Below are 25,582 nucleotides of genomic sequence, written 5' to 3' on the forward strand. Positions count from 1 at the left end.
AAACATTTACTCTACTATTAAAGAAAAGGAATTAAAAAGGAAATTCTAAGTTTTGTCAAAAATGTTGATTTTTATGGTTTTATGTGTATTTGATCTACCTACCTACCTATCTACCTGCCTGCCTAACTTATTATCAAATCAAATTTGTTTAGTTCCTGGTAAGTTATAGTGCTGTGAAAAAGTATTTCCCCCCTTACAGATTTGTCTTTGCCTTATTGTTACATGTAAATGTTTTAGATAATCAAACAAATTTACTATCACACAAAGATAACCTGAGTAAATACAAAAATCAGTTTTTAAAGGATAATTTAATTTATTAAAGGAACAAAGCTACCTAAATCAAACTGTTTCTATGTCAAAAAGAAAATGGCCTCCCTATTGAAATCATGAATTAACTATGATTAACCACATTTTTTGAAAAGCTGAGTTCAGTTTCACTAGCCAAACTAAAGACTGATTACTGCACGCCCTGTATATTCAATTCAATTCAATTCAAAAATACTTTATTAATCCCAAAGGGATTAAAAGAAATCCCTAAAATAGAACCTGTCTGACTACATAAAGTAGGCTAAAAGATATCAAGGTGAATTTATCATGTCCTAATCTAAATCAATTCAAGAACAGATGAGAAAAAGTTACATCTATTTTCTGGAAGGGATTAAAATGACATTTCTAAGCAATCGGGACTACAGTGAACCGGACTGAGAGCCATTACCTACAATTGAAGAAAAACTGTGGTAAACCTGCCCAGGAGTGGCCGGCCTATTGAAAGCACTCCAAAAGCACATCAGTGACTCACAGAACAACATCTAAAGGTCTGCAGGCCTCATCTGCCTTAGTCAAGGTCAGTGTTCAGGATTAGGAACACTGACCTTGGCAAAAATGCTAGCAATAAAAGAGCTCCAGGGTCAAAACCATTGCTGATCAAAAATAACACATTTGTCAAAAAGAAAACATTTTTACAGTACCCAAGAATTTAGGAAAAATATTCTATAACATAAAAGTGAAACTTTTAAGAAGAATCCTAATGCATCTGGTGTAAACGTAACACAGCAGTCCTGAAAAAAAAAACATATTAACAGTCAAACGTGGTAGTGAAAGTCCAATGGTCCTGCTCTGCTTGGCTGCTTCAGGACCTGGACAACTTTCCATAGTTGATGGAACCATGAATTTTACTAGCAAAAAATTGTTTAGGGTATTGTCCAATCATCAATTCATGACCTTAAGATCAAGCTAGTTGGGTCATGCAGCAGGACCATGATCCGAAGCACATCTACAAGAAAATTCTTCAGGATTCCTCCCTTAAGCTCTGTCTGTTCTCCTTGCTGCTCCAGGGAAGTGCTTCAGGAAGTGCTTCAGGAGCCTGAAGAGCAGAATAAAAAGACTTCAATCCTCGAGCCATAAAAACTGTAGACTCTTTCCACAACTTGTCACGTTCACTGCATCTTAATTAATGTGACCTTTAGACAAAAAGGTTGTGTGATGCCTGCCTAATTGCAAGTAAGTGCTTGAATGCACAAAGACATTTTATTTATATTTGAATTTTAGACATTTATTTATTGTGTTTTTAGACAAATGTTAATGTTTTGAGTGACTACACCATTGATGCCTATTTAATTTATAAATCCAATTTTAAAAGTCCCCCAAGTCCTCAGGCCGTTCATGCCTTAGAAGATCTAAGGCAATGTTCAAAATTCCTCCACAGCAATGCAGAATAACCTTTTCCAATTATTCCAAACACTTAATGGCAGTTGTTACAGCCATAGGTGGTACAACAAGCTAGCATCTATTCTATATCATTTGTTTTTTGATGATCTGAAACATAAAGGGTCACAAAAAAAGAAAACAAACTGAATCATGTAGGTGGGAAATACTTGTTCACAGCACTGTACAAACTAACAAGTTTTTCTTGCAGAATAAGCTTTTTCAGTGAGTGGGTACATGTGGGGCAGTTAAACAAGAAGCTTGCCCAGAGTGCTGTTCAAGCAAGAACCGCCTTTGTGTATGGCTGTGCGTAAGGAAAGTAGCTAACTGGCTGAGATAATGTAATGGGCATGTGGGTAACAGAGCGCAGTTCAATGTTTGTTCTTTTGGAAATAATAAAATAACTGAGAGGGTAGAAGCAGAGTACTAACTTACACTAAAGCTTTTAAAATAAACATTAGGCATTGTTAGTGAAATGAAAGAGTTCACTATATTCTCAAATAGTTATTTTAAAACTGGAATAAGATTTGCCACCAATAGATGCCTCATAAATGAGAAGGATTTTGAAAGAATGGGATTTTTTTGTAAACTTTATTCAGCCATTGGTCAATCTATTTGGGATTTTCTGTCCTATTTTGTTGATAGTCGGCCTGTAATTCGATCCCATAGAAGTATGATCATGTATATTTTCTGAACTTTGACAATAAAAAAAGAGCTGTAGTTTATACTGTATTAAAATCTCTATTTGTTTGTCCATGTCTGCTCTACTTAAATTACTCGTACTCGTACTTGTCGTCTTCCGCTTATCCGGGACCGGGTCGCGGGGGCAGCAGACTCAGCAGAGACGCCCAGACGTCCCTCTCCCCAGACACCTCCTCCAGCTCCTCCAGGGGGAGCCCAAGGCGTTCCCAGGCCAGCCGAGAGACATAGTCCCTTCAGCGTGTCCTGGGCCGTCCCCTGGGCCTCCTCCTCCCGGTGGGACGTGCCTGGAACACCTCCCGAGGAAGGCATCCAGGAGGCATCCGGTATAGATGCCCGAGCTACCTCAACTGGCTCCTCTCGATGTGGAGGAGCAGCGGCTCTACGCCGAGCCCCTCCCGGATGGCCGAGCTCCTCACCCTATCTCTAAGGGAGTGCCCGGCCACCCTACGGAGGAAGCTCATTTCAGCCTCTTGTATCCAGGATCTCGTTCTTTCGGTCATGACCCAAAGTTCATGGCCATAGGTGAGGGTAGGAACGTAGACCGACCGGTAAATCGAAAGCTTCGCTTTTTGGCTCAGCTCTCTCTTCACCACAACGGACCGGCACAGCGCCCCCATTACTGTGGCAGCGGCACCGATCCATTTTTCCCCCACTCGTGAACAAGACCCCGAGATACTTAAACTCCTCCACTTGAGGCAGGAACTCCCCTCCAACCTGAAGCGGACAAGCCACCCTTTTCCGGTCGAGAACCATGGCCTCGTACTTGGATGAGCTGATTTTCATCCCAGCCGCTTCACACTCGGCTGCGAACCGCCACAGCGCATGCTGTAGGGGTTGGCTAGAGGGGGCCAGCAGGACCACGTCATCTGCAAAAAGAAGAGACGAAATCCACTGGTCCCCAAACCAGACCCCCTCCGGCCCTTGGCTGCGTCTCGAAATCCTGTCCATAAAAGTTATGAACAGGACCGGTGACAAAGGGCAGCCCTGCCGGAGTCCAACATGCACTGGGAACAGGTCCGGCTTAGTGCCGGCAATGCGGACCAAACTCCTGCTCCGCTCGTACAGGGACCGGATGGCCCCTAATAAAGGGCCCCCGATTCCATACTCCTGGAGCACCCCCATAGGGCATCACGAGGGACACAGTCGAATGCCTTCTCCAGGTCCACAAAACACATGTGAACCGGTTGGGCAAACTCCCATGAACCCTCGAGCACCCTGTAGAGGGTATAGAGCTGGTCCAGTGTTCCACGGCCGGGACGAAAACCACACTGCTCCTCCTGAAGCTGAGGTTCGACTATTGGCCGGACTCTCCTCTCCAATACCCTGGCGTAGGCCTTACCAGGGAGGCTGAGGAGTATGATCCCCCTGTAGTTGGAACACACCCTCCAGTCCCCTTCTTATGAAGGGGGACCACCACCCCAGTCTGCCAGTCCGGAGGCACTGTCCCCGACCGCCACGCAATGTTGAAGAGGCATGTCAACCATGACAGCCCAACAACATCCAGCGATTTGAGGTACTCAGGGCGGATCTCATCCACCCCCGAAGCCTTGCCACCGCAGAGCTTTTTAACCACCTCGGTGACTTCAGCCTGGGTGATGAAAGAGTCCACCCCGAGTCCCCAGCCTCTGTTTCCACCACGGAATGCGTGATGGCAGGATTGAGGAGATCCTCGAAGTACTCCTTCCACCGCCTGATAATGTCGTCATTTGAGGTCAGCAGCCTCCCACCCCCACTATAAACAGTGTTGGCGAAGCACTGCTTCCCCCTCCTGAGGCGCCGGACAGTTTGCCAGAATCGCTTCGAGGCCAACCGGTAGTCCTTCTCCATGGCCTCACCGAACTCCTCCCAGGCCCGAGTTTTTGTCTCTGCAACAGCCCGGGCCACAGCACGCTTGGCCTCACGGTACCCGTCAGCCGCCTCAGGAGTCCCACAAGCCAACCACAGCCGATAGGACTCCTTCTTCAGCTTGACAGCATCCCTTACTGCCGGTGTCCACCATCGGGTTCTGGGATTGCCGCCGCGACAGGCACCGCAGACCTTACGGCCGCAGCTACGGGCAGCAGCATCGACAATAGATGCGGAGAACATGGTCCACTCGGACTCTATGTCTCCAACATCCCCCGGGATCTGGTCAAAGCTCTCCCGGAGGTGGGAGTTGAATACATCCCTGGCCGAGGGCTCCGCCTGGCGTTCCCAGCAGACCCTCACTATGCGCTTGGGCCTGCCAAGTCTGTCCGGCTTTCTCCTCCTCCAGCGGATCCAACTCACCACCAGGTGGTGATCAGTGGACAGCTCAGACCCTCTCTTCACCCATGTGTCCATAACATGCGGCCGAAGGTCTGATGATACGACAACAAAGTCGATCATCGACCTCCTGCCTAGGGTGTCCTGGTGCCAAGTGCACTGATGGACACCCTTATGTTTGAACATGGTGTTCGTTATGGACAATCCGTGACTAGCACAGAAGTCCAATAACAAAACACCGCTCGGATTCAGATCGGGGAGGCCATTCCTCCCGATCACGCCTCTCCAGGTGTCACTGTCGTTTCCCAGGTGGGCGTTGAAGTCCCCCAGCAGAATAATGGAGTCCCCGGGAGGGGCACTATCTAGCACCCCCGACAGGGACACCAAGAAGGCCGGGTACTCCGCACTACCACTCGGCCCATAGGCCGAGACGACAGTCAGAGACCTATCCCCAACCCGAAGGCGCAGGGATTAATTTTAAATGTTTAATTTAAGTACTCCTCCTTGAACCGCCACCTTAACGTGGTGGAGGGGTTTGAGTGCTCAAATGATCCTAGAGGCTATGTTGTCTAAGGCCTAAATGCCCCTGGTAGGGTCTCCCATGGCAAACAGGCTCTAGATGATGGGTCAGACAAAGAGCGGTTCAAGAATCCCTCATGAGGACAAAAATATCGAGGCACGTGACGTCGCCCGGTACGGCCGAGCCGGGGTCCCACCCTGGAGCCAGGCCTGGGGTCGGGACTCGCCGGATAGCGCCTGGTGGCCGGGTTGCTCCTCGCGGGACCCGGCTGGGCCAAGCCCGAACGAGAGACGCGAGGCCATCCCCCAGTGGGCCCACCACCTGCAGGGGGAACCGTGAGGGACCGGTGCAAAGAGGATTGGGTGGCGGATGAAGGTGGAGACCTCAGCAGCCCGATTTCTGGATGCTTAGGCTGGCTCTAGGGACGTGGAATGTTACCTCGCTGGGGGGGAAGGAGCCTGAGCTTGTGCGGGAGGTCGAGAGATATCGACTAGAAATAGTCGGGCTCGCCTCCACGCACAGCGTGGGTTCTGGAACCCATCTCTTTGAGAGGGGTTGGACTCTCTTCTACTCTGGAGTGGCCCACGGAGAGAGGCGGCGGGCTGGTGTGGGTTTGCTTGTTGCCCCCCAGCTCAACTGTCTCGTGTTGGTGTTTACCCCAGTGGATTTTTTGTATGAAAAAATGCAAACTTAATGTTAACATTTAAGATTAAGTTTGCATTTTTTCATACAACCTTTGTGGTCAAATATTTATGGTCTAATTTTTTTTGTGTAGTGTTCTTCATGCATTCAACAATTGTAACATTTAAATATGTACTCGCTGAGTTTATCTGAGTCCACATCTGCACTAAGAAAGAAAAACAGCTGTCTCCATGGTCACAGCTAATCTCAATACATGTGCAAGTCCTTGAAAAAAGTGCATTGTAACTGTAGACAGAAAGAGAATGGTCTGAAGAAACAATGAGAGTTAGATCAATGATAAAAAGATGTTAAAATGTGTCTACCATTCTAAATTTAGCTGAATAAAATCAGCATGTCATTAAGATTTATGTAAGACATATGACTGCAATTAATGTCAGAACACTGCAACAATATAATGCAAGTGTAAAATCTTCTTCAGACACTAGCTGTAATAATGTGCAGATGCACTGAATAATGAAAAGACCGTCTGCTCAGATGGAAAAAGCTATCTGCTCATTAATCTTAAAGTAAAGCTGTCATTTTTTGACAGGAAAAAAGGGCAAAGTACGATGAAAGGGTGCTGCTGTAATTGCAATATGCCCATAAGTTGATGCAAACAGACATTGACAGTGTTCAACCCATGCCATATTAGATCATGAAAGGAAAACACACCAGACAGAGACAAGAGGAGTGCTTCTATTTTACCTCCCTGCAGACTTGTCTGACCTTGGTCCGTTGTAGCTGCACAAAAGCCCATGTGCCAAGAAACACTGTTGAAATAATCAATGGCTCGGGAAATGCAATTAAGGAGAGTGCCCTCTAAATACTGAGCAGGGAAGAGAACAGAGACAAAAAGACAGACTGAATGCATGTGTGTGATATTGTCAATATGAGCTATGTATAAATAGCTAAGCATATAAGAGGAATTCTTACAAATTAGAAAAAGTGTAATTTATGGTCGTGTAAAAATAAATACTCTTATAATTTTTATAGCTTTATCCTCCACTTTTGACAAAATATCTAAACTGACTTGGATTGTGAAGATATTTGTGCTTTTGGCACACTGGACATTTGCCCCACTGGAGGCTCTAACTGTGAAGGTGTTCTGGCACAGTTTGTCACTAATGTTACATAATGTGACACATACTTTGATTATATATGTCTTTAGGACTCATGCTTACCATCGTCTTTTGTGTTACATGCCTCTTTTTACAACACCAATATGAATTAAAAAAATTATAGTTACCAATCTGCTCCTTTATTTTTTAATAACCTTTAACTTCACAAGTGAGTGTCAGTTTAATTGTTTATTCCATCAGCGTACTGTGGAGACGTATTGACAATACTGTTAATTAATTTTTACTCCCCGAAATCAATAGAAAAAGCAATTGTGTTATTAACCTCGATGACGACAGCATTGCCAGTAACTCAGATGACTTCCAGGCTGGCTGTTCCGCTTAATGGCTCATCCGCCCTCTGGAACAGTCGAACTTTTAGGCCTAAATGTGGTCTTCAACCAGGGAGGGTGACTTTAGCGGAAGAGCTCAGTTGCGACAGCAGTAAACACAGTGACCTCAACCTAGCGTGCTGTCAGATCCCGCCTCTTTTCCGCAAGAACGGAATTCCTATTGGTTGTGGAAAAAACTACCCGCCAGTATTGGCAGTTCTAGGTGTCAGAAATAGCGAAACTGTGATGTGTTTGGCTGGCGCGCCTGCAGTCTGTTTAATGGTTTGGAAGCTTAGGAGTTGCGTCGGAGAAGAGTTTCTCGTGTTGGGGGGAGAAAAGCGATAATTATTTTGTTTTTGTGAGTTCCAACTCTTGTTTATGTTGGTTCGGGGTTTTTCTTTAACATAAAAGACTCAACTTCTACTGTCAGAGTATTTGGTTGAAAGTTTACGCTATTCGTCGGAGAAACTTTCCACAGAAGTGCCAACGACCGGGGTAAGACACTATAAATTACTTCTGCATTTTGTTTTTGTATAAAAAAAAAATTCTGGGCAGCGAAATCTTCTGTTTGGTGGTCATATCCCAGTTAATATATGATAGAACGCTTCGCTAGCTCTATTACAACCCTGCTAAACCACTGCACAGCAACCAGGTCATCAGTTATTCGGTGTGTAGATACCTTCTGTATCCGCAGTGTTACATAAGTTATTAAATTGTTGCTCGATTCTTTTCTGAATCACAGCTTTGTCTTTTAATTCTACTCATCTTAAAGTCAAAACAGCAAGCCTTGTATTATTTTATTGTTGAGCTTTTGACACGTGTTTTGGATTGCCCTTTTTATCGACATTGATACAAAAAAAGTCCCCACCAACAATGATATATCGGGCCGATTAAGCTAAGCTCATTGTATATTGTTTTCCTGGTGTTGTCACGCCCATTTACATGCCAACAGTGGGCCATAATGTCAGAGAACATCACGATTTAGTCCTTTCAATCTCTATACCTTCACACAAACTTAATTCAAAGGGTGGTATTTTTTTAGAGCAGAAAAGCTCTGGTCCAGGGATAGATTTGACTGCTTTATGACAATACTCTCCAACAAAGTCACTTCTTTGGAAAATTAAAGAATGACTGTCTCAACATATCACATCACCAGACTCTTTCATTTCTTAGGTGTTTACTGTTTGTGTAATAAAGGGAAACTTGGTATGGTTACTATTCTTTGTTCAAGGAAGTACTTCCTGGAATATCACTGATATGGTCTAAGGGATGCCAAAGTTATGTTACCAGTAAGAGGCAAGCTAAATAAAAACACTTGACTTAAATCATGTTATTAAATAATTTTGTGCATCAGTTTGAGTAAAATATTGTCATTGGAAGTATGTGTGACCCTGTTCAAACTTTTAGGGGTATCATTCATGCTTCAGCTCACCATACAGTTAGCCTTTGTGTGCTTTAGCCTTTTGACCCAGACTGTTCATGTCTTTAAAATGGCTGGCAATAATGAAACACTATTCTTCCCCTCATTGTGACTGTACGCACTAAATTATTTATCACTCTTGGGAGACCCTCCCCATATGTCTGCATTTCTGAGTGGGTTGAAAAAGGCAATAAAGATACCAACACCAGGAGAAAATAGTGAAAGGCTGTTTCGATGTGAAGAGGTTAACCTGCTGCTTTTTTGTGTGTGCTAAATAACAATAATAGTAAGTGGGGATGCAGTTTGTAATTTCAGAGGGTTTAAAGACCTGAAGTGATTCTCTCAGGGGGGGGGGGGGGGGGGGGGGAATTTGGCTTGCCCAAAAATTTACACCATGAGTGAAACATCTTTTATTTTCAAGTGAAAGAGGAACAGGGGTCATCCAAAATCTTAATGATTGTGATACAACCGGTATGTTTGGAGGGGGAAAAAAAAAAAACTTAAAATAAATGTCTCTAACAATAATTGTTCTTGGAGGTCTTTTTGTTTTCTTGGGACTCGAATGAGAAACCTGGAAGTTATTGTTTCATTTCAGGTTGTCCTTAGATTATTTAGATACAAGATGACTAGATTAAAACTTAAATACCTGTGCAGTGTGTTTCAATAGTCTTATAGTTCTATCTGACCTAAACGCTAACAATAGTACTGTGAATTACTCCCTATTTGGAGTTATTGCACTAATATAACCGCAGTATGGTCGGTGACTCAGGACCATAGCTTTGGTGACCTGCTCCTTCTAAAGCGTATCTTGCTAAATTCATAAGACATCTTTCTGTTGTTCAATTGAATGTTACTGTAATGGTAACCATCTTTTGTAAGCACCAAACAAAAGTTTTACTGCTGTAGGAGACACCTTTTTGTTGTCTTTTTTGATTCTCTGCTGTTCCCCCAGGGAAAAGTATGGCCTGTTTCTGGTGAAACGAGAAGCATCGTAGAACCTGCTATATAGAGCACATGTGTAACACTAAGTCTGCAGGTGTTCGACAATCACTGAAACAACGTGGCTTAAGTTGCACTTTATCCCCCCAAAAGAAATGAAACTAGTCATTTAAAGATGACCCTTTTTATAAGAAAACGATTCTATAGTTTTAAGTCCATATACTCAGTAGTTTTTAGACAACTGAGAAAAGGAAGTGTGGTTTGTCGTCATTTCCAGCAAGTAGCGTAGCGGTAAAACCTTGGTCTGAGATCATTAACAGTTCTCTGCTTGGAGAGCGAACAGCTGATCATGACAGCCTATATTTCTTGTTGGAAGCCAAACTTTTCAGTGCACAGGAAGTGAATGTGCTGAGAAGGAGGCCTAAAATCAGCCTGTTATCATTTTCAGAGCTGATGCGGTATTTAGCCATTTCCTGTCAATAAATGGGAGAGGTGTTCTGTTGAGGCATCTGTGGCAGGTTTTGTTTTTAATAATGTTCTTGTTTCTTGTCAGGAAAGTGTATTACTTCAGCTATCTCGCTTCATCGTTGACAATATTTTTTGTATGTGTAAATTAGAAGCCTGTGTCAGGATGGCCCAGTGGAACCAGTTACAGCAGCTGGAGACCAGGTATCTGGAGCAACTCTATCACCTTTACAGCGACAGCTTCCCGATGGAGCTACGGCAGTTCCTTGCCCCATGGATTGAGAGTCAGGACTGGTGAGAAATTATTAAATTGTTTGGTTTTTCCAGTTTTGCTGATCAAGCACATTACGGTAAAGTCCTTCATCATGCTGTCAATTCTTACTAGAAGTGAACCATTATTTCATCATAACTTACAACACAGTAAGCTGTTGTGTTTTTCTTTGTTTTCCATAATAAGATCTACAAAATGATCCTAACACAATGCATGACAACAGATTGAGGTTTTGTTTACAAAATTACAGTCTTTGTGTTGAATGCTAATAATGTGTACACATCTTTATAAAATTGTTTAGGTTTCATTAAAGGTGGGTTAGATGTGATGTTTTTTAAGAAGCAACTCGAAGACCTCATTTATGATTATTTTTTTTAACAAGGGCCTATGCCGCCAACAAGGAATCACACGCCACGCTGGTGTTCCACAACCTCCTAGGAGAAATAGACCAGCAGTATAGCCGTTTCCTGCAGGAGAACAATGTGCTCTACCAGCATAACCTACGCAGGATTAAACAGCATCTGCAAAGTAAATATCTGGAGAAGCCGATGGAAATTGCCCGCATTGTTGCTCGCTGTTTGTGGGAAGAACAAAGACTGCTGCAGACTGCCACCTCTACTACACAGGTATACAAATACCTAGCCTTAGAGTTTATGGCATTATATTATAGAAAAAGCTTTGACACAAATATATATTTTTTTGTTTATAATTAATTTTCTCACAGGATGGCCAAGCAGCCCATCCCACTGGAACTGTAGTGACAGAAAAGCAGCAAATATTAGAACACAACCTTCAGGACATCAGAAAGCGTGTGCAGGTGAGGGCACCTTCACACTAAAGCTGTTTGGTCCACTTTAAACGCACCGCAGTTTGTTTTCTCGGATAGTCTTTTTTTGTTAGGGTAGGCCTGAAAGCTCAGACCACGCTTGGTGCTTACAGACAGAAAGCAAACATACCATTCACAGGAGGATAAGTAAACTTGAGGGAGAAAGTGATGAGTCTTACGCGTATGATTTACCGATGTATATGTGAATTCACTGCTTTTAAATCCTCTCTCAGCGTCACTATAACCCAAGCAGCATGTTGGAGTCTCTCCCTATTCATCCTTTTTTTTTTCTGTAACTGTTGCAACATGCTGGGTAGCCTACAGCCTTTTATTTCTTATACATTTGTTTTGCAAGGTGGATTTAAAAAAAATAAAATATCCATACATCATTTGTTTTTTCTATAAAAGTTGACATTTCCGATATCTGAAATGACATTCTTCCTATCCACAATAAACATTTCTGTTCTCTCTAACATTATTCCTGCTAGGACAGTGATGTGACATTCTCCATTCCACAGGCATCAGGTTTGCAGCTGCGCCTGTTCACAAGAAATTCTTCCTTATTAGAATGAACATTGTAGGTAGCTGAAATTGGGTTTTTATGGGGAGAAAATGTAAATTTTAGAGATCTATAATTTACATAAGAATTAGTAATAGGTGCTTTATTTATTACATGTTAAAATGTCTTGTTCATACGAGGCTGGTTCTTGCTGTAGCGCCCCAAACAAGTACGTGTTGAAACTGTTCAACATTGTCCAACCGGTTTGTCGAACCAAACCAATGAAGGTGTGAAATCTTTCCACATTCATTGCCCAGTGGAACAGAGTTGCCCAGACTATTCTGCTGTGAAATAATCCTTATTTTTAGTCCTCATCCTCATCAATAAATATCTGAAAATAAGCCTAAAAACTACCTTTTAGATGTTTTACCTTGATATAATCTGTCCAAAATAGAATTAACCTCTGTTTCCTACAGGATATGGAACAGAAGATGAAAATGCTTGAAAACCTGCAGGATGATTTTGACTTTAACTACAAAACCTTAAAAAGCCAAGGAGGTATGTTTTAAATTTCACTTTTGCGGCTCTAATGGAGGTATTCATGCATGTAACTGTTTACCTGATGGACCACACGTTCACCGTGTCTTCAGAGTTGTCCCAGGACCTCAATGGTAATAGCCAGGCAGCTGCAACAAGACAGAAGATGGCTCAGCTGGAGCAAATGCTTAGCGCCCTGGACCAGCTCAGGAGGGTAGGTGCTAGTTTAACTCACTTTGAGGGATGAAAACCAAAATATGTTCGATAATATTTGTTAAACCTAAGAAGGCTTAAAAACATCAGTGCATCATGTCGGCGTGTGCACATTTCCTTGTCAAATGTTCACAAGCAGAATTCACCTCGGTTTGGTCAAGAATGTTTTCAGTTTGCAGGGGTTGTCTCATTCATTTGTTGTTACCTGTCTGGACTGTAGATTGTTTGTGTCTGTTTAAACCCTTGTTTAATGTGTGCTTTGTTGATTTGATAGCAAATTGTGACAGAGATGGGAGGCCTCCTGACAGCCATGGATTATGTGCAGAAGAATCTAACTGATGAGGAACTGGCAGACTGGAAGAGAAGGCAGCAAATTGCCTGCATTGGAGGTCCACCTAACATTTGCCTCGATCGCCTTGAAACATGGTACCCATTGTTAATAAGACGTTCTGAAATACAGTGTTATTCCTAGAAAAGTCCTCACACATTAGATCTCTGTCTGTATAAATAAAATAAATTAGGCAAGCTAACTATGTTTAGTTGGCAGAATCAACCTCTTTGATGATTTACCTTCATCTTAAACAATTTGAAGGATGCATAAAACTTTTGTCCTCCACTAATATCCTAATCAGGATCACATCCTTGGCGGAGTCCCAGCTCCAGATCCGTCAACAGATTAAGAAACTGGAGGAGCTTCAACAGAAAGTGTCCTACAAGGGAGACCCCATCATTCAGCACCGGCCAGCTTTGGAGGAGAAGATTGTGGACCTGTTCAGAAACCTCATGAAGAGGTAGGGGTTTTTCTGTAGTTTGCAATAGGAATAACTTTTATTCACTGCATAAAATCTGTTGCATGGTCTTTATAATGTTTGCTAAGAATTTCTGAAACTGTAAAAACATTTTTTAGTGCCTTTGTGGTTGAAAGACAGCCTTGTATGCCCATGCATCCAGACAGACCACTGGTCATCAAAACAGGAGTGCAGTTCACAACAAAAGTCAGGTAATATTTAGGTCTAGATAAGATGCAAAATAACGCTTCTATAAAATTCTGTGTTGCCGTTTCATATATTTCATATAAAGAAAATCATTCACAGCTTAATATGACAATAATTCTTTTATCTCTTTTTGCTCGGTTTGTCAAGGTTGCTTGTAAAGTTTCCTGAACTCAATTACCAGCTCAAGATTAAAGTTTGCATTGACAAGTAAGGTTTTTTGGTAATTCATTGAGGTTTTTTTTCCCTTTATTCTGATTATTGTACACTGCATAATATTTCCTTTATTGAAAGATTTCTGCAGAAATAAAGACTTTACAAATTGAAACCTTTGTTTTTCAGAGAATCTGGGGATGTTGCTGCAGTTAGAGGGTAAGCTTTCAAGAACACCTCTTTAAACCTGAGAACTGAGAATTTAAGTGTTTATTCTGTTACAGAGGAATATTCATTCTGTTTTTTTGTTTTTCAGGTCTCGAAAGTTTAACATCCTCGGTACCAACACAAAGGTCATGAACATGGAGGAATCCAACAACGGCAGCCTTTCAGCAGAGTTTAAACACTTGGTAAGTTATAGATCTAAATCTCTTTATTTAAATGCAATGAAATGATTGGAAGATGATCTGCTGTGGAAAGCTGACTTCCTGTGTGTTGCAGACCCTGCGAGAACAGAGGTGTGGCAACGGTGGCCGGACCAATAGTGATGTAAGTCTCAGATTGAGGGACTTCCATCAAAATTAGTCTTGGGGAAGTTTGGTGTACTTTTTTTTGTTGTTGGGATTATTTATTTTTACACATATTTACAGCTTCAAAAAATCTCTTCTCTAGGCCTCCCTCATTGTAACAGAGGAACTCCATCTTATCACTTTTGAGACAGAAGTCTATCACCAGGGCCTGAAGATAGATCTGGAGGTGAGTAGCTTCAGTTTGTTTCATGATCTTGGAGACACGCAACCCTTTAAAGTGAGCGAACCTATTAGATTTAAAGCATGGTTTAAAGTAGGTTGAGAAAAAATTGAGTAGCTGGAGAAAATAGTACAACATATGCATAAAATCTGCTGTTACTGAAAATTAACATCAATAATCAATGCAGTTTTCACAACAGATAGCCAACAAGTGTTCCTAACGTGGAGTTAGATTTCTTTTGAGCTTTGCTCTGTGTGTACATGTTCAGTGAAATATATAATACCGCTGGTGTCTTACAATTAGGTTCATTTGGGAATATTTAAATCCCAGATACAAAACATAAAGTGTCATTTGGCTACAGTGAGCGCAAAAAGGTATAAAAATACAGAACTATAATGTGGAACCAATGTCAAAATAAAAAAATATGAAATTATTAGAAAAAGTTGACTATAACTATAGATTGAATAACTGCATGTAAAATATCTTAAAGCAACTAAGACATCCTATAGCTTGCATTGGATTTTTTTTGTATCTCTCAGGCAGTCACACAGGTTTTGTTCAAACGTTTGTGCTAGCTATTCATGCCACTTGTTATAATAATGATCTAAACTGAATTTATGTGAAACATTCATTCAGCTGACAGTTTGTTTTTTGGGACCGGGCAATCACATAGTAGATCCGAGATGTTAGATTTGAAATACGAGCATACATCAGGAGTGTACTTGAGACCCGGACTTTACCGCCCCAGATTGCTTGTATAATGTACTTTGTTTTTCCTCCTATTGTGAAAGAAAATCAGCTTCTATGCAGACTCTGGTGTTCCAAGCTGAAACGTTGTAATACCAACGTTGTGAGAGTTGTAGGAAACATCAACCTTAGCTATAGAATTCAGAAGATCCTAGATCCTAGGCACAAAATTCATGTTTTCCTTGACGTAATTTGACTGTCATTACCGTCTTCAGTACTTGCTTGAAACTGTAAAAATGGCTCCAAAATTATTGAGATTTGTAACTCAGAAAATGATAGATGCTGTCTACGTAGAGACACTACAGAGTTTTAAACAATCTTCACTTGGAAATAAACGTCCCCCCTTTTTTTTAGATCATACTTTAATTCCGTGGTCTTGACATTACCAAAACTTATAGTCATGGTCCACCTCTGGAACCACTGTGAAGCATCAGTAATACAGGATTGGATACAAAGACAGCAGCAGGTGCGGGCAGAGCAGAAGCACCAGATCATCCAGTGAATATCATCTGAGAATATGTTGATCAGCAGCAGCTAATACAGAAAAGAACATGTTGAGGATGGCACACTGTGAATGCATTAGACCTGCATGAGCACCGCAGCACAGATCTTACATGTCCCATGAATATTACTTAGGTGAATCCTGCAAGTTGGAGTTTGTTTCACAATCCCAGTTGGATGCTGTCAAAGCACAGGCGTCCTGTGATGTCAGGGGATTGACTTGTTGGATGTAAAAGGATGGAGTGATCCATAATAGAGGGTTTGTTGTTGTGTGTTTATTGTGTAATGATCTGAAAAGGGCTATTCCTGAAATTCTGATTTTCTGGCTAAAAACTCAGTTTTCCTGTGGATGAGAGGTGCAGATAAAGCAGAAAGTCTCTGTGGTGCAAAATATCTTTTGGTGTAAAAAGGCCAATAATTTATGTGTCTTATCCTCTAAATATGATGGAGCTTTACTATGAACAATTTAAAGGAAAATAGATTTTAGCAAAATAAAACTGATAGTAAAGCTGTCTTTATTTGCAGACTCATTCTCTGCCAGTAGTGGTCATTTCGAACATCTGTCAGATGCCCAACGCCTGGGCCTCCATTCTGTGGTACAACATGCTCACCAATCACCCGAAGGTAAGACAGCACCCTCTTGTGGAAAGGTTCTGATCCCTGCAGGTGGCAAACATTTTTGAGACCCCGTTTCCTATCCTCCTTACACAGAACGTGAACTTCTTCACCAAGCCTCCGGTGGGAACCTGGGACCAGGTGGCTGAGGTGTTGAGCTGGCAGTTCTCTTCAACCACTAAGAGGGGTCTGACCATTGAGCAACTGACCACACTGGCTGAGAAGTTACTTGGTAAAAACAGTAAGCCTTAAAAGACCCTGAAAATCTTCAGTTTGTCTTAATACTTATGTTATTTTGTTACTTTTTATATAGGACCTTGCGTAAACTATTCTGGATGCCAAATAACATGGGCCAAGTTCTGTAAGGTACTATACTTGCCAACTATAAATAGATCAGTTTGCCTTCTCATTGTTTAGCTTTGTCTGAATAATTTTTTTCCTTCCTTTTTTACAGGAAAACATGGCTGGCAAAGGCTTCTCCTTCTGGGTGTGGCTGGACAACATCATTGACCTGGTGAAGAAGTATATCCTCGCTCTGTGGAACGAAGGGTGAGATGTCGCCCTTTGTTTAGACTCAAATCTCCAGGCTGTGTCTGGAAATGCTTGTCCACTTCCTGTTATAGTGTAAAAACTGTTTAGACATGCAATACCTCTAAAGTACACTTGCCGCCTTGAAGTGGAGTATTGTAGTTATCAGCTTTGACATTGTGTTTCTCGGTTAACAGATACATCATGGGTTTTATCAGTAAGGAGAGGGAGAGAGCCATTCTGAGTCCAAAGCCTCCTGGCACATTTCTTCTGCGCTTCAGTGAGAGCAGCAAAGAGGGCGGCATTACATTTACATGGGTAGAGAAAGACATTGGAGGTGAGTCGTTTTAGGGCCTCTTTCCTGTTCCTTTATTGTCTTAAGGATTTTTTTGATATTGATGTAATGACTCCGATTTCTGTTTGTTTTGAAGGAAAGACACAGATTCAGTCAGTAGAGCCCTACACCAAGCAGCAGCTCAGCAGCATGTCATTTGCAGACATCATCATGAGCTACAAGATCATGGATGCCACCAACATTCTGGTTTCACCTCTTGTTTATCTCCATCCTGATATCCCCAAAGAGGACGCGTTTGGAAAATACTGCAGGCCAGAGGCAGCTCATGAACCTGAGATGGCAGGAGACTCGACGAGCAGTAAGTCACTGCTTTAATCATTATGGCATCTGTACAGCTATAAAAAGTGTTTTTAATGTTGTCTGTTTTCTGTCTGGATCTTATGTGCTCAATATTTTTTCTACTTATGTGTTGTCTTTCTCCTACAGCTATCCAGCCATACTTGAAGACAAAGTTCATCTGCGTGACCCCGTAAGTATCCCCTTATCTTTAGGCCGTAATATGTAGCTCTTCCCACCCTGAAGCCTCGATACTCAATGTGTATGTTTTCTTCTGTGTTTCTCTGGATGCTTCTGCTGTGTTAATCTTAGACTTTTATACATTGGACTAGTGTTGACAATTTTGCAAATAAATTACAGTAAGGATGATTTTGCTCTGTCATTGTTGACAGCCTAATCATGTTCAGGCTAAGCATTGTGAAAGCGCAGTACCTTACAACGGTGTTGAAACCTGTTCAGCTTTTTCACTTTTGTCACAACCACAAACTTCAGTCCAACACAAATTAGTACCTGATTGTCAGACGAAAGAAAAATCATAAACGTTTTTTTTTTTTTTTTTCAAATTCTTTTTAAATAGGCAATCTGAAATGTTTGACATGCATTTGTATTCAGTCCCCCTGAGTCGATACTTTGTTGAATTGCCTTCTACTGCTGTTACAGCTGCAGGTCTTTTGTTGTGTAGCTCTAATAGCTTTGCTCTCCTTCGCCTGAATTTGTATTTCCATTCCTCTTTGCAAAATAGCTCATCCTCAGTCAGATTGAATGGAAAATATCAGTAAACATCAATCTTTGCAATGTCTTGCCAAATCTGGACTTTGACTGGGCCATTTTAACATAAATTAGCCTTGATCTAAATCATACTGTCATAGCTCTGGCTGTATGTTTAGGGTCTTTGTCTTGCTGGAAGTTGAACCTCTGCCTCAGTGTTTTGGAGCCTCGAGCAGGTTTTGTTCCACGATCGGTCTGTATTTAGCTTTGGCCATCTTCCCATCAACTCTGACCAGCTTCCCTGTTGAAGAAAGGCTTCCACCGCCTCATTTCTCTGTGGAAATGGGGTGTTTATTGTGATGTGCACTATTTACTGCCACATAGGTTTGCATTCTAGGCCAAAAGTTTAAGTTTGGTCTCAGCGCACCCTTCTTCCACATGTTTATTACACTCCTTGCCCCAGCCCCCAGTTTAGGTGGATGGTCATGTCTTGGTAGGGTTGCTGTTATACACCACTTTTTCCATATTTTTTGCATAATTTAATAATCAATTCTCCATAAAGTCCTCAAAGGTTGGGGTTTGTCTTTTTATATCCCAATCCTAAACATCCCCTCAACTATTTTCCTGCCCCATCTGCTGTTTCTTGGTCTTCTTGATGCTGTTTGTTCAATAATGTTCTCGAACAAACTTCAGGAAGCAGCTGGATTTATGCTGAAATCTTATTACACACGGGTGTACTTAATTTTAAAGGCTCTGAATACAGATGCATACCATGCTTTTCGTATTTTTGTTGGTAAAAAAATGTTCAAAACCATTTATCCTTTTCCTTCCAGCTCACACCTGTGCTAATTTGTGTTTGAAAAGTGACACATTGTGTGAAATGATCATAAATATATTTACAAGCTACTGTAAATATGTACAGATTCAGGTTAGAAACCGTTAAAGACTGACAGCATGTAGAGCAGGACTTACCTGTTTCTTCCGGTTTCTTGTGAAGTCAATTAACTTAGTGTTTTGAACAGGAAGGTGAAACACTTCCCAACTTGGAGCTGTACTGAGAAAGTGTTATTTTTGAACAAAATCAAAAAACAGAACAGTATAAGATTGTCAATTCTTAAAGCAAACAAAAAACCATAATGGAAATGCAAATTTAGAATGTTAGGTGTTTAGAATCAATGCTTTCTGACAATTGTAAATTAGTAATTGATATGCTTTGAGTAAAAATAAATGAGAAGGGCTGAGAACGAGGACACAGCTGAAGTCTATGAAGCCATGTTTACTGTGTTGCACTGTAGGTTTGAAAGCGTGCTCGTGGGTTTTGAGGTTTTCTCAGTCAGATCCTGACCTGTCTCCGTAGGTGTCCCTCCGTGTTCATGGACTTGCAAGACAGTGAGCTGCTTGGGAACGGATTCCCAGGGTAGGCCTCATGGGGGGGGGGGGAGGTTGCATGTAGATGTGTGTGCATTATTTTATTTTTTTTGACAGATGTGCTTTACAGATATCAGTCCATTAATCACATCTCCATAATTTCCACTTTTGTGTCCATCTGACAGACACTGCTCCAAACTCAGAATTTATTTCTCCTTTTGCACTAATACAATTGATTATATAATATCACGTTTTTACCATTCATCAGTGCTTTTGTTCATCCTCCTGCTTCTCGGATGTTTTGTCATAACCCTCCACTGTGGATGACGTGTTTGAGGAGAAGGGCACATCAATTCCAGATAGTAATAGTATTATGTTTCAAGATAATTCCACAATTTCTTTTGAAAAACAATTAAAATGAGAAAGTCATGTTGGTTAAACAAAAGAAGGAACTAAGAAATGAATTGCATTTAGCTAAGTTTGAAGAGAAGATTGAGTTCCCCATTCGTTCCACTTATGATTACACACTGCTGCCGTTGACCAAAGAGACCCTCAAATTAACATCCATGCAAAGCGCCTTCTGGCTGCATTTTGCTTAGCTATAAGGCAGCGGTGTCCAAACCTTTTGCAACGCGAGACAAAATGGTGAAGTTGAATGTACTCACAGGCTACAAAAATATTCTTTAAAATTAATAATACAAGAATATTTTTTATTATAAAATGTGTTTTACCTACTTTGCAACAAACTAAACATGTAACGTTTTAATGAAACAAAGTTATCCAATTTGTGTAGAAAAAGAACCTGTAATTCATAGATCTGAAACATAAAGAGTCTCACATGATGGCCTTATCAAAAGAAAAACATACAATTCCCAAAATTACTTCCTACTGTTTTTGGTCTTGAAAAAAAGAAATTCTCTACTCAGCAATAACTAGGATAGGGTTCCCTTTTTCTTTAAAAAAAAAAAAAAAGAGTGGCTGTATTTAGCTATGTTTAATTAATGGGTGCCCCCAAGTTTTTTATGTTTTTACCAAATCTTTATTTTTTTACTTTTGAGTAAAAATCGCAGCACGTTTGTGGTCCCATTTACCATTAAAATCAAGCCAAAAAAATCATGGTTAATAAATAAGTTTTTTATATTGAACCTAACCTTTTCCATTTTAAGCAGATTTTAATTTGTCAGTGAACGTCTCGCCCTAAAAAAAACCCAGTGTCCATCTGCATCAACTTGCCTATGCTGGCAGTTGTTGCAGATTGTAGTCGTGTTGCACCAAATCCTTCCGAGGGTACTTTGGACACCCCAGCTAGAAACAATCGCATTAGATAATACTCTACATGTCTGTTCATCTGCATTTGAATCCAGGAATTTTGCACACAACTCTGCATACGGACCCAAACACACTGAAATATTTACTGTATTAACAGACTGATGATCTATGATGACAGATTTACTCATGAAACTAATAAAATAATAAACCAAAACCCGTTCAGTTGGAGTAGGGTACTTGTGGAGAAGTGAGATGACAAAGATGTAACTATAGTTATACCAGAAGTGCCTGGAGCTACAAAAAGACATAGCAGGACATGTTTGATATGAATATTTTTGTTTTGCGGTGTTATGCAGTTTATGTTTTGTTTGTGTGTGTGTTTTTACAGCACAAACTCTGGAAACACCAGTGACCTGTTCCTCATGTCACCTCACACCCTCGACTCTCTGATGCCCGGCGAAGTTGAAGCTAATCAAGGGCATTTGGGTAGGTCACAGTCTGCACACACACACGTACACACATCTGTTTTTGTACTCCTCAAGCTTTAAATTTGCAACTTATGGCCAGCTTTATTTGAAAAATCCCATTGCATAACATCACCATTAATTGCTTGTTTCATTTATCTTTGTAGACTCAATTACTCTGAACATGGATGTAGCATCTCCCATGTGAAAGCAAGTATCACCCTCTGTTTTTCTTTTTCTCCCTTTTGTGGGGATTTGACCTTTTTATGTGTGAGGATCTACTAATGATTTATTGCTCTCCGTACACACAGTCTGCTTGTATAGTTTTTCTTGTTCCTGTGTAAAATTACTCACAATCAACTTAAAAAAAATGTTTTATTTTTATTTTAAAGCAAGGTCTGCCTATAAATTTGAGTCATTTTGTGTGTAAACCCTATTGTTTCTTTAAGGTAACAGTTTTCCTTCTTATTTGTGAAAGTATATGAAAACATACATAGGGAAATGTATTTTTATTCTGTTTATTTACATTTTAAATGGTTTCTGTTTTTGTGGAATAGGTAGATGTATGAGATTATTTTGGTATAAGCTATGTGCTGCTTTGAAATTGTGTTGGATTAAATGCATTTTTTTTACTTCTTTAAAATGACCCTACAATGAATTATGTCTGATTGGCTTCTCTTCGGCTACATCAGGGTTTGTTTATCTTTTTTGGACACAATGAAATATTTCTGGTATTTCTTAGAGGCCTCTCAGATTTTATAATGGTGAACAAGAAAAAAAGAGTAAAATATTTCTGCCAATTTAAAAGGTCATTTCTGAGCTTTTCTTCACTTATAGGGCGAGGTAAAATGTGTATTTTAAGTATGGCACAGTTTTCCCACTAAAATACTGTAGGATGTGATCATGTTAATGGGGTTGGCATTTAAAATCAGCATTTTATTATTTTTGTTGCATTGGAACTGGTATGATCAGTCATTAAATGAGTCATTTATTACCAATTAAATATGTTTCACAAAATGCACATTGTGAGCTGTGTGTTACTTTGGGTTCTCATATTTAAAGATAAATCTTGTGTCAACGAAGAAAATGGCATCAGTATTTTTGTTTGCTGTTGTTTTGCTGACAGTGAGCCCTTTATTTTCCAACTCAGTCAATAACCAATCTTGGTACAGGGATCTTACACAGTATGAAAAATGCTTTTACTGTTGTCCAGGTCTCAAAGTTGATGTTTTTGTGTTTTTTTTACTACATTATTTACTATTAACTTTGTGTGGCCCTGTCCACACAGAGACAAACGGTATCATGTCGAAAACGATTTAGAAAAAATGTGTGTCCACATAAGTCCACGAAGCACCACTGAAACACTTTATAATGTTTGTCATGCCCATTGGTGGTGCTGTGACACTGCCATAGAAACACACCAAAAGCACCGGGCATCCGAAGGCAACCCATGGGAGGTAAACGCATCAACATGGCGGCAAAGAGGCGCATGCTGGTCAAAGAAAGAGGTGGAGTTACGGCATCATTGTTTCAGAAAAGACGTGTTTTGCATGTAGACACAGAAACACGGAGCGGGCATGTTTTTTTAACCTCAAAACAGGTTTTTTTAACATGTTGAGGAAACTTTAGTTGGAAAGTAAGACAAAATAAGCGAAACGCCAAAACTATCTACAACATATAGTACAGCATCTAAAGTTTCTTGCTTTAAGATGCAGGAAAACAAGCCGCCCAAAAATCCAAGACCAGACACACGAGTCGAGACGTACCTCTTCAGCATATGTCAGGTTTTTTCAGCTTGTTGGAGATGCTTCTACTGAATGTCCCCTGAAAATGGTCTGGTACAACTGAAAAGGTAATGAGGAAAAAAAAAATAAGTTAAAGATAAACTTGAAGCCCCTTCAGAAAACTGGGCAGAACTACTAAAAAATGTTTTAAAGAACTGAGCAATGACTCCGGATGCATTAAAAGTACTGGCCTTATTCATAGAAATATTTAACTCGGCTATGTAAAAGTGCAAACATTTATGATATGGTCTATTTAGTATTTTACACAGAACTTGTCAGTCACACACAGACCATGAAGTCTGCAGGACTTTTTGCATCCTTTACTATAAATTGGAGAATATCGTTTTATATAAAAAATATTTTTGGAAAATTGTTTTGCTGTATTTTTATTTTTATGGTTGGTTTTGATGTTTGCAATATAACAATAAAGGCTGACATTTACAATGCTTTCTATTCATTAAAATATTAAAAATGGAACATAAATTTGAATTAGGAAAACTAGATTTTTAATATGGAAGTGCAGGATGACTTTGGCTATCACTCCTCAAATTGGAGTCATAAAATGTTGAGTGAAGAGCGAATGTGGAAAGTTGAGCCACCCAGTTATGCCGGCTTCGATGAATAATTTCAGAACTTTCTCCACCATTATTGTGACAATTACAGTAAAAACAAAAGACATGTTGGACGACAAAATAAAGCCAAAATAACGGTTGCATAAGTGTGCACACCCTTAATTTAAAACCCTGTTGAATCATAATTCCAGCATTTAGTCATCAATCAAAAATTTGGAACAAGAATGACATTTGTAAAACTTAACATTTCTCCCTAATTGATGAGTTTGAAAAGGTAAATTGGTCTATAAACTGTCACTGATTTAAGTTTTACATGTGAGGACAATCCCTTGTTGACTGAGTGGGGTTGTACTTCCTTAGAAAACATCTAGTCCTGACCTAATTCTCCAAAAATATTGTACATGAGTATGTTATTATGTGATGAAACCAAATCTGAATTTTTGGCCACGATTTCAAATGCCACCAAAAAACGGCACCAGCGAAACGTCATACCCACAGTAAGACATGGTGTTGGCAGCATCATGCTCTGGTGTTACTGTTCTCTTAAGTGTATGTAAATCTACATCTGTATAGAAAACTAAACTTAATGTATTTTTTTAAATCAATATTTTAGACTAACTTTCAGTTTGGAATAAACAGATATACTGAAACCAGTTCTAAACAGGACCGCTTTAAATCTTGAATTTCTTGTTTTTGACTGTGGCGAGTGAAGATCAAACAGAAGTTACCCAAATGAATTATGATTTAAATAAGTCACCTTTGAAAGAAGCTGTCACTGTACTTTCTATCGCTGTGACGGTTTCTCTCAATCTTTGATGATAAATCTCTCATTTTCAGTGGACTTCCCTAACTGGAAACTCCCAGCTGTGTGTGTGTGTGTGTTTGCCCCATCTTTTTATCTGCCTCTTTAACACAGAAATGATGCGATCAGCAGCTTTGGGCCTGCTGGTATACCCATGAGTCCTATCATGAAAGCATGAGCGCTGAGGTGAAACTAGGAAACACAAAGAAGGCAGGTTCTGTATGATTAATCCTCTGCCTATTTTGATGGCACCACCTCACTTCTCATGTGCATTTTGTTTTGGGTAGAGGAAATAAAAACAGACTGTTGCGAGGAGGTGTTGAGATGCACAACTATTACCGTCAGCAGCTGCTGACTCAGCTGTCTAAGGAAGCAACTGTCACCTTTCAGCTCTGGCCCACAGCCAATCAAACTGGAGAATCAGGCTGCATCTCTGCTGGGGGTTTGTGAGTCTGACTGAGAGAGCATGAATGCGACTAAAAATGATCACTTTTGACATAGGTTTTAGAAGATGATGTCATAAGACCTTTTGTTACAACTGTTACAGTCAACCCAACAAACCCTGGGCTTTTTTAGGCCAGGTGTGCGAAAAACTATGAAACTATCTTTCTACCATATGCTGTTGTCACATGAAGGCTTAATCCAAGTCAGTTATATTCAATAATATGAGCAAATCGATCACTTAAAATTGAACAGCTAACAGAAATATATTGTGGCAAGATTTTATTTAATTAATTGTACATTTTTATTGTCTCAATTTAAAAGATCTTACAACATATTTTTGGTGCTTAGGTGGATTTTCATTTTAATGTCTTTTTTAATTTAGGGTTTTTTTTATTTCTGGATTGTTTGGGATTTTTTATTTATTTCTAGAAATTAACTTTTAGCTACATGATTCAGGCAGAAAAAGTACCTACATATAAAAATAGAAAACCTATCCATGATCTGTTGTTTGGGCTCTTTGCTGTCAGACAAAATTTGCTGCTCTTTCTTTCTATATATCTCTAAAAATGATTATTGTTCACACTGTTTAATACATATGAAAATGTATTTTAAGTCCAATAAAGCAGCTGTTAGCTGCTGAATCTCCCAGGACTTACTGTTCATCTGTGTATCTGCTGCTGACAATGGCTTATCAACTGTCCTCTTTTTTTCAGATTTTATGCACATATTGAAAGGCTGTCAGCACCATGAACCCTTTTTGGAATAAAATCATGCAATTGAACTGAA

At 40.3% G+C, this 25,582-nt stretch overlaps 1 protein-coding gene and 1 long non-coding RNA gene across 2 annotated transcripts; one reads left to right on the forward strand and one right to left on the reverse strand.

Moving 5' to 3' along the window:
- Positions 1 to 102: 102 nt before the first annotated feature.
- On the reverse strand, positions 103 to 7,368 carry LOC124862200. Its single transcript, XR_007036885.1, has 3 exons — positions 7,253 to 7,368; positions 6,557 to 6,677; positions 103 to 1,363 (listed from the first exon to the last, which is right to left on the reverse strand). It is a non-coding gene; the product is annotated as an uncharacterized LOC124862200 (long non-coding RNA).
- Positions 7,369 to 7,566: 198 nt separating this feature from the next.
- Positions 7,567 to 22,215, forward strand: LOC124862739 (signal transducer and activator of transcription 3-like). The gene is made up of 24 exons (XM_047356826.1): positions 7,567 to 7,793; positions 10,275 to 10,416; positions 10,776 to 11,019; positions 11,118 to 11,210; positions 12,195 to 12,276; positions 12,369 to 12,469; positions 12,743 to 12,894; positions 13,101 to 13,259; positions 13,376 to 13,468; positions 13,611 to 13,670; positions 13,803 to 13,832; positions 13,930 to 14,023; positions 14,115 to 14,162; positions 14,286 to 14,369; positions 16,137 to 16,235; positions 16,323 to 16,458; positions 16,540 to 16,592; positions 16,681 to 16,775; positions 16,952 to 17,091; positions 17,186 to 17,407; positions 17,536 to 17,578; positions 19,451 to 19,510; positions 21,119 to 21,216; positions 21,362 to 22,215. The coding sequence occupies exons 2-24, from the start codon at positions 10,289 to 10,291 to the stop codon at positions 21,400 to 21,402; spliced, it is 2,355 nt and encodes a 784-aa protein (XP_047212782.1). The 5' UTR covers positions 7,567 to 7,793; positions 10,275 to 10,288; the 3' UTR covers positions 21,403 to 22,215.
- The last annotated feature ends 3,367 nt before the right edge of the window (positions 22,216 to 25,582 follow it).

Source organism: Girardinichthys multiradiatus, chromosome X (assembly GCF_021462225.1).
Source record: "Girardinichthys multiradiatus isolate DD_20200921_A chromosome X, DD_fGirMul_XY1, whole genome shotgun sequence".
Classification (NCBI taxonomy): domain Eukaryota; kingdom Metazoa; phylum Chordata; class Actinopteri; order Cyprinodontiformes; family Goodeidae; genus Girardinichthys; species Girardinichthys multiradiatus.

Bases quoted from the DNA above. Each gene is read 5' to 3' on its own strand.
- LOC124862739 (XM_047356826.1), top strand. From the start codon at position 10,289: ATGGCCCAGTGGAACCAGTTACAGCAGCTGGAGACCAGGTATCTGGAG. The intron at 16,236-16,322 runs GTAAGACAGCAC...CTCCTTACACAG, and splicing joins TGCTCACCAATCACCCGAAG to AACGTGAACTTCTTCACCAA. The intron at 16,459-16,539 runs GTAAAAACAGTA...CTTTTTATATAG, and splicing joins ACTGGCTGAGAAGTTACTTG to GACCTTGCGTAAACTATTCT.